Source organism: Delphinapterus leucas, chromosome 2, assembly GCF_059928025.1.
Source record: "Delphinapterus leucas isolate spDelLeu-1000000601 "Yukka" chromosome 2, BTC_Dleu_Yukka2, whole genome shotgun sequence".
In the NCBI taxonomy this organism is placed as follows: Eukaryota; Metazoa; Chordata; class Mammalia; order Artiodactyla; family Monodontidae; genus Delphinapterus; species Delphinapterus leucas.
In genome coordinates this window covers 38,482,717-38,496,233 of record NC_143130.1, presented here as the reverse complement: position 1 = coordinate 38,496,233, position 13,517 = coordinate 38,482,717, and the positions used below count along the sequence as shown (strand labels likewise).

At 41.5% G+C, this 13,517-nt stretch overlaps 1 protein-coding gene and 1 pseudogene across 1 annotated transcript in view; both read left to right on the top strand.

Moving 5' to 3' along the window:
* SH3GL3 (SH3 domain containing GRB2 like 3, endophilin A3) overlaps nt 1-13,517 on the top strand; it is a 285,754-nt gene that overhangs the window by 234,206 nt on the left and 38,031 nt on the right. The window contains exons 4-5 of the mRNA XM_089906713.1: nt 1,882-2,025; nt 9,383-9,516. Of these exons, the coding sequence (XP_089762839.1) occupies nt 1,882-2,025; nt 9,383-9,516 (278 nt within the window). The remainder of the gene's footprint in view (nt 1-1,881; nt 2,026-9,382; nt 9,517-13,517) is intronic.
* LOC111164667 (ubiquitin-like modifier-activating enzyme 5 pseudogene) lies at nt 3,025-9,348 on the top strand (annotated as a pseudogene).

Here is a 13,517-nt window from a genome sequence, read left to right as displayed (position 1 = left end):
TAGGAATCAGCACACATCCAACCATCTGAAAATCTAGAAAATAAATTTAAAAACATACATTGAATAAAATATTATGTCCAGGCAGGATGGCAGGTATAGAATTCTTTAAAACTGTACAGCTGATTATCGTTTTAAAAAGCATAATTATATATCTCTTCCTGGGCCTTGTCAGTGATTGAACCATACAAGTCCCTTTTCCTGATGAATCAGTCAACACATGTTTAGCAAATGCTCCCTCTAGGCGAGGGGGTTTCCTGGGTCCTGGGATATACGGTTGAGTTGGAAGGGAACCTGCCCTCAATGAGCTGACACTGGAATGGAGTAGGGAGGTACTGGCCAACAATGAAAGTGTCCACTTGGCCAGACACCTCTGGTTATTCCTGAAGAAGAGGAAGGGAGGCCTAGCAGCCTCTCATTCCATTTAGTGGCCCTCAGTCACAGGACTGCTGCATCCCACGTCCCGCCCTGACAGTGGGGAGAGGAGCAGAGTGTGTGTGTGTGTGTGTGTGTGTGTGTGTGTGTGTGTCTGTGTGTCTTTGTGACGAGAGAGTGAAGCCTGTGTGCCTGGGGACCAGGAGGATAAGTGCTTCAAGGATGAGGTGGGCAAGATTCAAAAAGACTGGCACCGTGAGTGTCTAAAGCTTTGCTACTCGAAGTGTGGTCCATGGCCCAGGAGGATCGGCATCCCCTGAGAGACTGTGGGAAATGCAGAAATTTGGGCTCATCCCAGACTGACTGCATCAGACTCTACATTTTAACAGGATCCTTGGTGCTTTGCATGCACAATAAATATGTAATTATTAAAATAAAAGACAATAAAAATTTACCCCTTTACAACGTAAAATTATCTCAGCCACCACCTAGCCTACAGAATAAATTCCCAAATCCTTAGCTTGGTGTTCAGTTCATAGTCACATTTCCCCCTAGGTATTTCCTGATTTGTCCTGTATTAATTTCTTCTTTGGTCAAAGCAGCCAACTCTTTATCTGTTGGTTATAAACCATAATAAGCATTCCCCCTTCTTCATCTTACACTATTTCTGCACTTTTGGGGGGCATCTTTCCATCTTTATTCAGCGTATTGTTATATTTTCCTTTCTGTACACCACATCAGACTTTATTTGCATAATTACATCTTGTATTTTCTGCCTTCCAGTCACTAGACTGTGAGCTCCTTGAGGTCAGAGGCTGTCTTAGGTCTCTCTGGAGTCCCAGTAATTAGCATGGTGTGTCACACAGAGCTGGGATTAGTAAACACTCATGGCCTAAGTCAGAGAAGGGACTTAGTGGCCACCTATCATTTCCCTTGGGTCCAGGAGTGGAGCTGCACCTGAGGGACCATCAGCACAGACTCCGGTTCCCCACGGGGGCATCTGTCTCCTACTGGTTAGGCTTCCTAGACAGGAGTGTGCAGTGCAGTGGCCCTGTACCATGAAGTTAAATATCATAAGTCTGGATACCCTCTTGGGGGTGGGGGGCTGTTAACTACCAGTTGGTTTGCAACACCCACCTCAGCAATTCTGTTGTTAGTTTGCAATTGGTCCCCAGGAAAATTTGTCTGCCCAGGTGTCAGTGTCTGACTCAATGAGTAAGCCGTGGGTGGGGTAATGAGAGCCCCAGTTACTATTATTTGGGAGTCCACAGTGTGTGCCATAATTTCTATTTTTCATCATGTTTGTGCAACAGTGCCCTTAGCACCCACCCTGGTTAAGAATCTAGAAAACCATGCGAATAACTTGGTGACACAAGTTACCTTCCTGTCTCAGGGCTCTGACATTTTGTCTAGGGTGACCTTGATTTCTCCAGCCCCGTTTGTTACATGCTATGTACCTGTCACTCCGTCGTGCCATTTTAAGGAATTACAAATGATAATGTTTTTAAGCATACAGAGCTAAGCTAGGAATGCTGAACACTGTGTCGAAGATCCGAGGACAGGTGAAAACCACGGGGTACCCACAGACGGAAGGCTTGCTAGGCGACTGCATGCTGAAATACGGGAAGGAGCTCGGGGAAGGCTCCACTTTTGGTGAGTATTCCCACATCACCCGGGAGAGCTGAGAATGCATCCTTTGTCGATTTTAGGTTATGCACAAACCTTCATCTTAACAACGCTTGTTATTTTTTTCATATTATCAAAGCAATACATGTTCGGGAATTTCCTGGCAGTCCAGTGATTAAGACCCTGGTGCTTCCAATGCAGGGGGCGCGGGTTCGATCCCTGGTTGGGGAACTAAGATCCTGCATGCCGAGTGGTGCAGCCAAAATATAAATAAATAAATAAAAATTAAAAGAAAAGTAATACGTGTTTATCGCAGGAAGTTTAGAAAACATAGGCAAGTAAAATAAAGGAAAATGCCAGCATCACCCATAGTTCCCTACCCAGTGATGGGCCCAATTACACACTTTGCTGTATATCCTTTATACCTTTTGTTTATTCTTATATATATATTCACATACACCTTTAAAAAAATTAAAATGGGGTTATAGTATACATACCCTAATTCCCTTTTGTAATCTGCTTCTTCCCACTGGCTGTAGCATGGTCCACGTCATAAGACAGTCTTCTACCACATTGTTTTTAAAGGCTGCATAATAGTCCATGTATCCACAGTTTGTTCCATCAATCCCATTTAGGATATTTAGATTTTTCTTCTTTATGTGAAAGAAAAAATTACATAGCATTTACGATAGGCACTTTCATGGATAAAGCTTTGGGAATAGCCAAGATTATGTTCTTAGATGAAATTCCTGGTAGTGAAGTTGCTGAGTCAAGAGTATGCCCGGCCGGGAGGCCCACGGGAGCGGCGGAGATTGTCAGTCCGGGAGGCGCCGGGAGGGCTTCCTCAGGGTTGTGGGCTAGGAAGGCCGCCGCGAGGTGCCTCCTCACATACCCCTCGCGGGCCCAGCAGGCCAACAGCGTGGGGCGGCGGTGACGTCGACGACCGGGGCTGGGAGCACTGGCGGCCAGGGTCCCAGCCATGGCTGAGTCTGTGGAGCGGCTGCAACAGTGGGTTGAGGAGCCGGGGTGGGAACTGGCCCAGGAGAGAAGTCGCCGGGCCCTGGGGGGGCGGCGATGGAGGAGGTGGTCAGGCCTGCATCGAAAAGATGAGCCCCGAAGTGGTGGATTCCAACCCCTACAGCCGCTTGATGGCATTAAAACGAATGGGAATTGTAAGTGACTATGAGAAAATCCGTACCTTTGCTGTAGCAATAGTAGGTGTTGGTGGAGTTGGCAGTGTGACTGCTGAAATGCTGACAAGATGTGGCATTGGTAAGTTGCTACTCTTTGACTATGACAAGGTGGAACTGGCCAATATGAATAGACTTTTCTTCCAACCTCATCAAGCAGGATTAAGTAAAGTTCAAGCAGCAGAACATACTTTGAGGAACATTAATCCTGATGTTCTTTTTGAAGTACGCAACTACAATGTAACCACAGTAGAAAACTTTGAACGTTTCATGAATAGAATAAGCAATGGTGGATTAGAAGAAGGAAAACCTGTTGACCTAGTTCTTAGCTGTGTGGACAATTTTGAAGCTCGAATGACAATAAATACAGCTTGTAATGAGCTTGGACAAACATGGATGGAGTCTGGGGTCAGTGAAAATGCAGTTTCAGGGCACATACAGCTCATAATTCCTGGAGGATCTGCTTGTTTTGCGTGTGTTCCACCGCTTGTAGTTGCTGCAAATATTGATGAGAAGACTCGGAACCGAGAAGGCGTTTGTGCAACCAGTCTTCCTACCACTATGGGAGTGGTTGCTGGGATCTTGGTACAAAATGTGTTAAAGTTTCTGTTAAATTTTGGTACTGTTAGTTTTTACCTTGGATACAATGCAATGCAGGATTTTTTCCCTACTATGTCCATGAAGCCAAATCCTCAGTGTGATGACAGAAATTGTAGGAAGCAACAGGAAGAATATAAGAAAAAGGTAGCAGCACTGCCCACACAGGAGGTTGTTCAAGAAGAGGAAGAGATAATACATGACGACAATGAGTGGGGTACTGAGTTGGTACCTGAGGTTTCAGAAGAGGAACTGAAAAATTCTTCAGGTCCAATTCCTGACTTACCTGAAGGAATTACAGTGGCACATACAGTTCCCCCAAAGCAAGAAGATTCTGTACCTGAAGTAACAGTGGAAGATTCTGGTGAAAGCTTGGAAGACCTCATGGCCAAGATGAAGAGCATGTAAATAATGGACTGGCCTGTATTTTATTTCCTGTGTCTAAACCTGTTCCCTAGCAATTAAAAAAAAATCATTTAAAACTGAGAAAACTTAGGGCAACATCAGTTGATGTATAATCTTCACTGAATTATTATATTTTTAAAAAATACTGTGACTATTGCTTGTTACCCGCCCCCCCCACTTCAACTAAATCAGAAACTCTCCTAAAACTCATGTTTCATTCTAGTAAGAAAACTTCAAAGGATTATTGCAGGCAGTTATAAATCTTATTTAAAACGTAGCCATTGAACGGTTTTGGCCTTTTGGGAGGCGTGGGAAGAAAGGACCAATCTGATTTGCCTGAGGCCATGGACAACAGAATAGTGTGTGGTCAAATATAGGGAAAGGACAAGAGGTACAACCTATTGATTCGAGCCAGCAGGCATCTACTCATTGTGTTTGGAATTGCTCTCTACAGGAAAACTGCCCACGACTACTAACTTGAGCAATAATGAATTTCAAATAGTAAACCTGTAAAATAAAAACATCCTTTCAAATGTTTCCTGATGAAACACAAGCTGAAATACAGTCATTGGAAAAGTCTGTAAACCTCTGAATTACATATTCAAAACAAGACAGAGGCAAATAAGAGGAAGCTTTCTTCATGGATAGACAGATAAACATATTTTCAGGATGTACAAATTCTATTTCTGCACTGATTAAGGAAAAGCATATCATCTGTGGAACATATATCTGAGTCAGTGTGCTTTATTGAGGAGCAAATGATAAATTTAGGCTAAGATCATCTAAATTATACCCATCATATGGGCTACCTTCTAATACTTTATTTTATTTAAATTTGATTCCGTGGGTAATTAGATATTGGCAAAGGTTTGTCCTGGGTAACAGACAATAAAAGAGGTCTAAATTGCCTCTGCAACGACTGACATGTATTTCTTTGCAGGGAAGAGTATCATTTTCCCTGATCGTGACCACGAAATCGTAATTTGATAAACTGGTTTTCTCTGGATTTTGCATACAAATAATGAAGGCTTAGAGAACCTTGTTTGAAATAAATTCATAATGGTTTGGAGACTAATAAAGACACATGCATGTGTAACCATTATCTGTAGGCTGGTACTATGCTAGTCTCCTATTTTGATGACTTTTTTGCTCTGAAAAGATATAAATGTCTAAATTCTATCTCTAGGGGGAAAATGTCATTAAAAAATTAAAAGTGCATTTCCCACTTGTAAAGTAAAATTCTAAAAATAATTTCAGAAAGCCCCAAATATCAAATATGTTTAATATATTAGCTTTGAGATTTTAGCATACTGCGATTCTTATGTTTAGAGTGATGTCAGGAAAGTATGGGGATAGTTTTTCTAGCCTTGAAACATATTTACATTGCCTTAGTAGATCATTTGTTGTTTAAAATTTTAGTGTAGTCATCTGTAAAATAACTTTTCTAGTTCCTAGAGATGCTTTGAATTTCAAAAGAGAAATGCAGTCTTTCTAAGTCCCACTCCTTTGGTATACAAATTTGGTACCTCTGGTACACTAATTTGGTAGGGCTTTACTTATAAGTTTATATAGTTTGATAAATAGCTAGAACCTACTATCCTTTTTTAAAAAAATTTTTATTGGAGTATGGTTGATTTACAATATGTGTTAGTTTCAGGTGTACACAAATTGAAATAGTTATACATATACATATTAGAACCTGCTATCTTCTAAAGACCTTTTTTCTGTTCTTAATTTGGCACTGTACCCTGCTGGTGTCTTATACGGTACCAAATCTTATCTAATTTTTTTGTCATATCTTCCATTAAAGTTATTATTTTAGCAGAAAAAATCTGGTAACAAGTATCTTTTGTAACCTAGAGAGCTCTCTTGACAATCTGTATGCCATGAAAACTTGTATATGTAGGCAGCTATGAAAAATTAATCATCACTGGAGTTTACATTACTAAATAAACTCATAGTGCTTGACCAGAAAAAAAAAAAAAAAGAGTATGCCCGATTTTTCAGGTGTTTGAAGCATAGTCCCAAATGACCCTCCAGAAAGGTTATACCATTTTGACACTCCTGCCAGGAAGGTATGAGAGTGTGTTTCTCAGCACAGGTACTAACTCTGGGAATTATCTTTTTAGTTTCCTTTTAAATAACTGATAATTTGATTTATAGCAAATAAAACTGATATCTGGGGCTGTTTTAACTTTATTTTTTGGATTATGCGTGAGGTAGATTTTCTTTTCACGTTTGTCATCATCTTTGTGAATTGTATATTTGTGTCCTTTGCCTACTTTTCTATTAAGGTGTTCATTTTTTTTTTTCTTACTGGTTTATGAGCTTTTTCAGTGGTCAGGATACTTGCTTTTTGTCTGTCTCATATGTTGATGAAGTTTTGCCCCAGGTAGGCATGTACCTTCTGATGTTGTAGGTGGAGGTCATTTTAATGGAACAAGATTTTTGCTTTTTATTTAGTGGGGCTCATTGGTCTTCTTTTATGGTTTATGGCTTTGGTATCATGTTTAGAAAAACTTTTCTGCTCCTCCCCGCTTCACTAATAAGCTGTGTAAATGTTTATTTATACTTTATTTCCATACATATGTTTTCTTTTCTTACCTTTAAACTCCCAAGCTCCTGGTGAATTTAATGGATGAGTACTGTGCAATAGGGTTTTCATTTTGTGTTCTCACAAATACATAGCCAGTTGCCCTAACATTTTATTGAAAAGTTCAACCTTTTTCTGCTGATTTTCTATAACTTTTTTGTTATAAAATTTTATATATTTTAAGTTTGTTTCTGGTCTTTCTCTTCTGTTTTCTTGGTCTGTACCCTGTTTTGATCAAGTGTCATGTTGTTTTAAATATTGTCATTTTAAAATATATTTTAATATATTTAACTAAAATTTCCCCAAAATGTTATAAAAATTGCATGGACATACTCGTCTGTTTTATTTTTCCAGATGAAACTTAGAGTCATTGTAAATCCCCTCTACTAAAAAACAAGAAACTTATTAATTTTTTTTTTTTTTGCTTGTAGGATCTTAGTTCCCCGACCAGGGATTCAACCCAGGCCCTTAGTAGTGAAAGCACTGAGTCCTAACTACTGGACCCTCAGAGAATCCCCAAAAAACTTATTAAATTTTGATTGAGATTACTTTAAATTGATAAATTATATTGGGTGTGAGTCAAATTTGATACGTTAAATCTTCCGGGAGAATTTGGCACGTTTGCTACTCATGTAGTGGTAGCAAAGCAAGATATGGAAATTGATGATTCCAGCATTAGGCCATAGTCATTCATCTAGGAAAGTGGGGGGAAAGTCTTTTGAAAACTTAAAAAAAAAATCCCATATGTTAAAACACTAGTTAGTCACAGAGGGTAACAGTATCCTTCAGAGCAGTATAATGTGAATTTTAGTTTATTTCCTGGGTGAGTGGGGCCAAGATGGCCTATTCCTTGTCCTGAAGGCTGACCAATGGAGGGAACAGGAGAGACCGCCAGGCAGGCCCTGACATCCATGGACAGTCCTGCAGTGCGTCTGGTCAGGTGACAGGGCAGGGGATTTGAAGGGCAGACAATTTGGTAGCTTCCTAGGTACCCAGCGAGAGAGAGCTGACAATAGGAGGGCATTAGGAACAGAGGGGTTGCTTGCTGTTCTGAGGAAAAGACTGTGCTGTAGGATGCTTTCTTCTTGGGGCCACACAGAAATTTCCTCAAGGGCAGAGACCTCCACTGGTGGAGGCTGAGTCCCACGTCCTTATGGAATTGGAATCTTGAGCAAGGAGAGGGGATATCAAACCCATGGAGGTGACAGCTAATATTCAGAATGTCACCTTTGGCGCTTTCTAAGAAACAAATTTAGAAATGTTTTCATCAAAGCTAAATTAACTGACATTCTGGGGTGTGGGCACTGGTGGCAGAGTGAGCAGTGGGGTCAGAAGCCATATCCTCCATTTCTGACCAGCTGGGCAGGAAAGAGTCCTCAGGCCAGGAAAGGACGTTCTCATTTCCATTTCAGAATGAGTTAGAACCAGACTCTGGGAAGTTAGTTAAGGAGACATAGCCTCCCAGGAGGAACAAAGCTACCCATGTGCCAAAACAGAGTGTCGGTCAGTTGTGGTTTGGAGTATTGGTTTCCACTTACATTTTGCAAGGTCCTATAACATACACTGTCTGTGCTATTCCTTAAAAAAATAAAAAGTGAGGTGAGGTGATATTGCTATCCCTGTTTTACAGATGAATAAACTGTACATGCCTATGACTCGTAGGTGAAACAACTTGAAGGTCAGAATTAGCTAGAAATGCAAATTCTTGGGCTGGGATTTCAGGTCTTCTTCAAGCCTGGGAGTTGAGAGACCCCAAGCTCTAACCTTTTATGAGATTGATTTGGAAGACCCCAACTACAGGAAGAAGAGTTCAGCTTAGTGCAGCATTTCCCAGATATGTCTTCTAGAAAAGCTGCAACCCTCATAGTGCTCAGCTACCAGGATGCCTGCTTTCAAATTACTGCAGGTTAGCTGGTGCTGAATACCAGGATTTAATCCAGCTAAAGCTGCCCATCGCTGCCCAAGTCTGGCATGGCTGGCCTGGACCTCACTGCAAGAGCAGACCCTTCCCACCCTGCTGAAAGGCTGTCCTGTGTGACACTGCCAGACTTTCTTTGACATCAGAAGGGGTAGGGAAACTTAGAACCATCTCAAGAATACAAGGAGTGGCCTCAAGAAGACCTAGCAGCTAGAAGCTGAGATGAGGTTTTGTTCATTTATTTCTGTTGTACTCTTTATTGGTTAATACTTAACCCCTGATGAATGAGTCCTTTTATTGTTTACAAAGACGGATTTTGTTCTTGCGCCTCTAAGGAACCCTTGGTGCCAGTTCACAAAACTACCAGTTTAAAAAAAGAAGCTTTAACCCCATCTAGTGGCTGATACGGTAAGTGCCTCAGTCTGTCTGAGCCTCAGAGTTTTATTCTATGCGGTGGAGAAAGTGCAGAAGTAGTGAGGAAAATGTGGAAAATGTTTAGAAAGACTTTCTCGTTTTTACATTTTCTTTTCTCTGGGTCAAGATTCAAAGGTCCCAGAGCTGAGGACCTTGTTACACACCATTGATCATCACAAACTTTTGGGAAAAAATTAAATAAATATCACTGTTAACTTAGAGTGAGGTCTGCTAAAGAACCTTTTTTATTTGTATTTTCTGTTGAAGGCAATGCATTGATAGAAGTTGGCGAATCCATGAAGCTAATGGCTGAGGTGAAAGACTCTCTTGATATTAATGTAAAGCAAACTTTTATTGATCCACTTCAGTTACTACAAGACAAAGATTTAAAAGAGATTGGGGTAAGTTTTCTAGGCTGTCAATCTGCCTGTTGCTATTGAGTATGATGGTTATACTATTTAAAATCATTAGAACATTTCTATAGCAACTCAGTGAACGCATCATCTTATTGTGGGTGGTAAAAAAATAACTCAGTTATGTTTACCTGGCTCATTGGGAAAGAGTCCCAGGATCAATTAGCCCTTGATTTTGTACCTGATTGAAGCCAGCTAGAAGCCAAGTTCAAGATACATATTTCTACAGTCATTTCTCACATAACAAAATGACTGCATAACTTTGTACTGGATTTTTTTAAAAGCAATCTTTATTTTTTTAATACCTTTTTTTTTTTTTTTTTGCCACACCCCACGGCTTGTGGGATCTTAATTTCCCGACCAGGGATCGAACCCGGACCATCAGCAGTGAAAGCACAGAGTCCTAACCGCCGGACTGCCAGCGAATTCCGTGTATTGGATTTTTGATTATCAAAATCATACCATACTAGCTGCATCTTTTTTTTTTTAGCATCTTTATTGGAGTATAATTGCTGTACAATGATGTGTTAGTTTCTGCTGTATAACAAAGTGAATCAGCTATACATATACATATATCCCCATATCCCCTCCCTCTTGCATCTCCCTCCCACCCTCCCTATCCCACCCCTCTAGGTGGTCACAAAGCACTGAGCTGATCTCCCTGTGCTATGCGGCTGCTTCCCACTAGCTATCTATTTTACATTTGGTAGTATTTATAAGTCCATGCCACTCGTTCACTTCATCCCAGCTTACCCTTCCCCCTCCCTGTGTCCTCAAGTCCATTCTCTATGTCTATGTCTTTATTCCTGTCCTGCCCCTAGGTTCTTCAGAACTTGATTTTTTAGATTCCATATATATGTGTTAGCATATGGTATTTGTTTTTCTCTTTCTGACTTACTTCACTCTGTTTGACAGACTCTAGGTCCATCCACCTCACTACAAATAACTCAATTTCATTTCTTTTCATGGCTGAGTAATATTCCATTGTATATATGTGCCACATCTTCTTTATCCATTCATCTGTCGATGGGCACTTCGGTTGCTTCCATGTCCTGGCTATTACTGGACAGCTACATGAAATTAGAACACTCCCTAGCTGTGTCTTTTGATACGTTGCACTAGTGATCGTTATTTTCCATTACTTCTTAAGGAGATCAGTACCTAGGAATCAACATTTTGTATCAGGAAAATGTTAAAATGGCCCTCCAGAGCATACACGGGAGCTTTCAGGGACCTGTAGGTAATCACATGCCACTTGCTTGCTGGTGCTTTTGCAGATATGCAAAAACAGTCTTGAGACTTCTACCCTGCCAGGGACTTCTACTCTGGAGGGACAGGCTGCATCGAGACCTTCTTTGGGCACCCCCTGGAGAAGCTGCCCAGAAGACCTTCCTGGTGGTGCCTTGAGGAGTGATCTGAATGCAGCCTGGACCAGCTTGGAAGTCACCCAAGCCTTGGGGATGTCCCCTTTTCCTTTCTTCAGGCCCAGATTCTCATGGTGTGGTCCCTAAGCAGCATCGGCATCACATGTTAGAAATGCAAATACTTGGGCCCTATTCCAGAGCTTCCTAATGGAAAGTCCTGGATGCCCGTATAGGCATTTAGAATTTACACCAAAACCAAAGGCTATGGAGGGGAATTCAGGAAGGTTGAAAGAAAAATGAAAGCAACTGTTCAGGAACTCCCAGGATATTCTGCTACCCGACCCCCCACCCAGCCTTCCCCCCAGCACCCTCCTCAACTCCTTACTTCCATTGCCCTCTTCCCCTCAGGCCAGTCCTCCACTGGACCCCAGAGTCCATTATCCTCATCTCCTCAGGGCCTTTGCCACATCCGGCATCCTCTCTCCGGAATCTCCCTTCTTCCCCTTTCTCTCTGTAGGCTTCTTCGGGTTAACGGTTAAACCCATCAGCACAGCAGCCCTTGACTCCCGGCTTCACATCTCGGCCCCTCCAGTCCACTCTCCACACCACAGCCAGAGTCTTCCTAAGGTACAAGCCCCCAGTAGCTGCCCACTGACTTTGGGGGTAAAGATCCAGCACCGTAGTCCCTAATTCCTGGCCCCTCCTTCTCTCTGCGGGTTGATCGCTCACCCCTTCCCACTTGAACTCTCTGCCTGGCCTCAATGAATTACTTACAGTCCCCAGGGGATGTTTTGCTTTGTGCTCTCTTTTTATTCTTTGTCTTTCTCCTTTTCCACCTTCTCCTGGCTAAGTCATCTCACGTTGCAGATCTCAACTCAGATGTTCGGTCCTTTGGGAAGCTCTTGTTCTCTCCCCGGCTTAATCAGGTGCTCCTTCTGTGCTTCCTGTGCTGTGAGCATCACTGCTTCTCTTTTTCTATTGTTTGGCAGCAAGTGCTTTGGCGTAAGGAGGCATGTTTTGTTCACTTTTGCATGACTAGCGCAGCCTTTGTGCTCACAGATTATTATTGAACAGATGATTCTAGAGAAGAGACATTCTGTGCTGTGGGGATGCCAGAACATCTTTCCCAAATGCAGAACCTTAGAACCAAATACCTCCTTTGCTGAAATACATAATATGCCATTTCTTCTTGTGCTGCTGACCTTGAAGAAAGCTGTACAGAAAGTCCACTGGATGACATTGCTCTTCCACTTGACCTGGTTCAGTAGGGTAGCTAGTCATGGACACAAATGTGGATCCTGAGCAGTGAGTGGGAGAAATGTACAAAATACACATATCCTTAAATGTTTCTCCCTATGCAAAAAAATAATTTTCTAAATGGTGTCTCTTGTTCTTCAACTCTGGTTTGATAGAGAAACTGTATAAATTTAAACTTAAATCCTATAGATGATCAAGAATTAAAGAGTCTAATATTCAGAAGGCTTTTCATAGTCTCAGCTGTGCTCTATATATCTTGGACATCTGGAGTGGAGAGCCTGTTCATTTAACACATGACTGACATATCTGTAAAAGGTCTTGTGGACTCAAAGGGCTTCTATAAATGTTTCGTCACCCATACGTAGCCAGACCAAGCCTGGTTGTGCCCGTTTACAGCCACATATGTGGAGGCACAGAGGGATTCAGAGACTTGCCCAGAGTCAGAAGAACGTGTCAGAAGACAGATGATCCTGACTCTTTGTCCCATATACTCTTCACCCAATCATTATGGAGGTTAGAACCAGTGCTTCCCACTAGAAAGAATAGTCAAGTTACCCACGTGCTTCAGTGGGACAATCTGTTTTCACATACACTTTCAATATCAAATATCTGTTTTCCAGGGGTTATGGTCATAAACTCCCTTGCCCTGTGCGGTTATCCCTTCTATAGTATTTCTGACATGGGATCCCTCTACTTGAACACAAACTGTGATGGGGAACTTACTGCCACACAAGGCACTGCATTCCACGAATGGGCACCTCTAATATTTATAATTGTTTTACTTTGTTAAAGAGATCATATTTTTAAAAAGAAATTCCATCATTTCAGAGGTTGCCTGTGAGTATCTGTCCTCTGTATCACATTCATCGAGGGCATTTATTCAACTTGTTCTGTAATTGTTTGGGAACTTTATGGAAGATGCATAAGTATTCTAGAGGATACTAGAAATTTGTGTTTTTATAATCTACTTATTAGTGAGGAGTTGACAATAGTACCAAAAGAAACATACTTTTTTTGGGTATAGTTAATTTGGTTGGAAATTATCTGGACATTAATGGAGCCTAAGTGAGGGGTCCTATAGAGAACCTTGGAAAATTAATCTGCATACTGATACTGCATCCTTATGTTCCATATAGACACTCATTCATTCTGTCTTCCATCCATCCATCCGTCTACCCATTCATTCATTCCACAAATATCCCTTGTAGACCGGCAGTGAAGGGAGCCTCTAATAGATGATGAGTGCATGCAAAAGAAGTGTAAGGTGGGATCCTGCCCCCTAGAATTTATGCCAAGAAAAAGCAATGACTATTTTCACAGAAATGCTGAATATTTCTTTGTGCTGTGTTTGAGCATCACAGTTCTCTG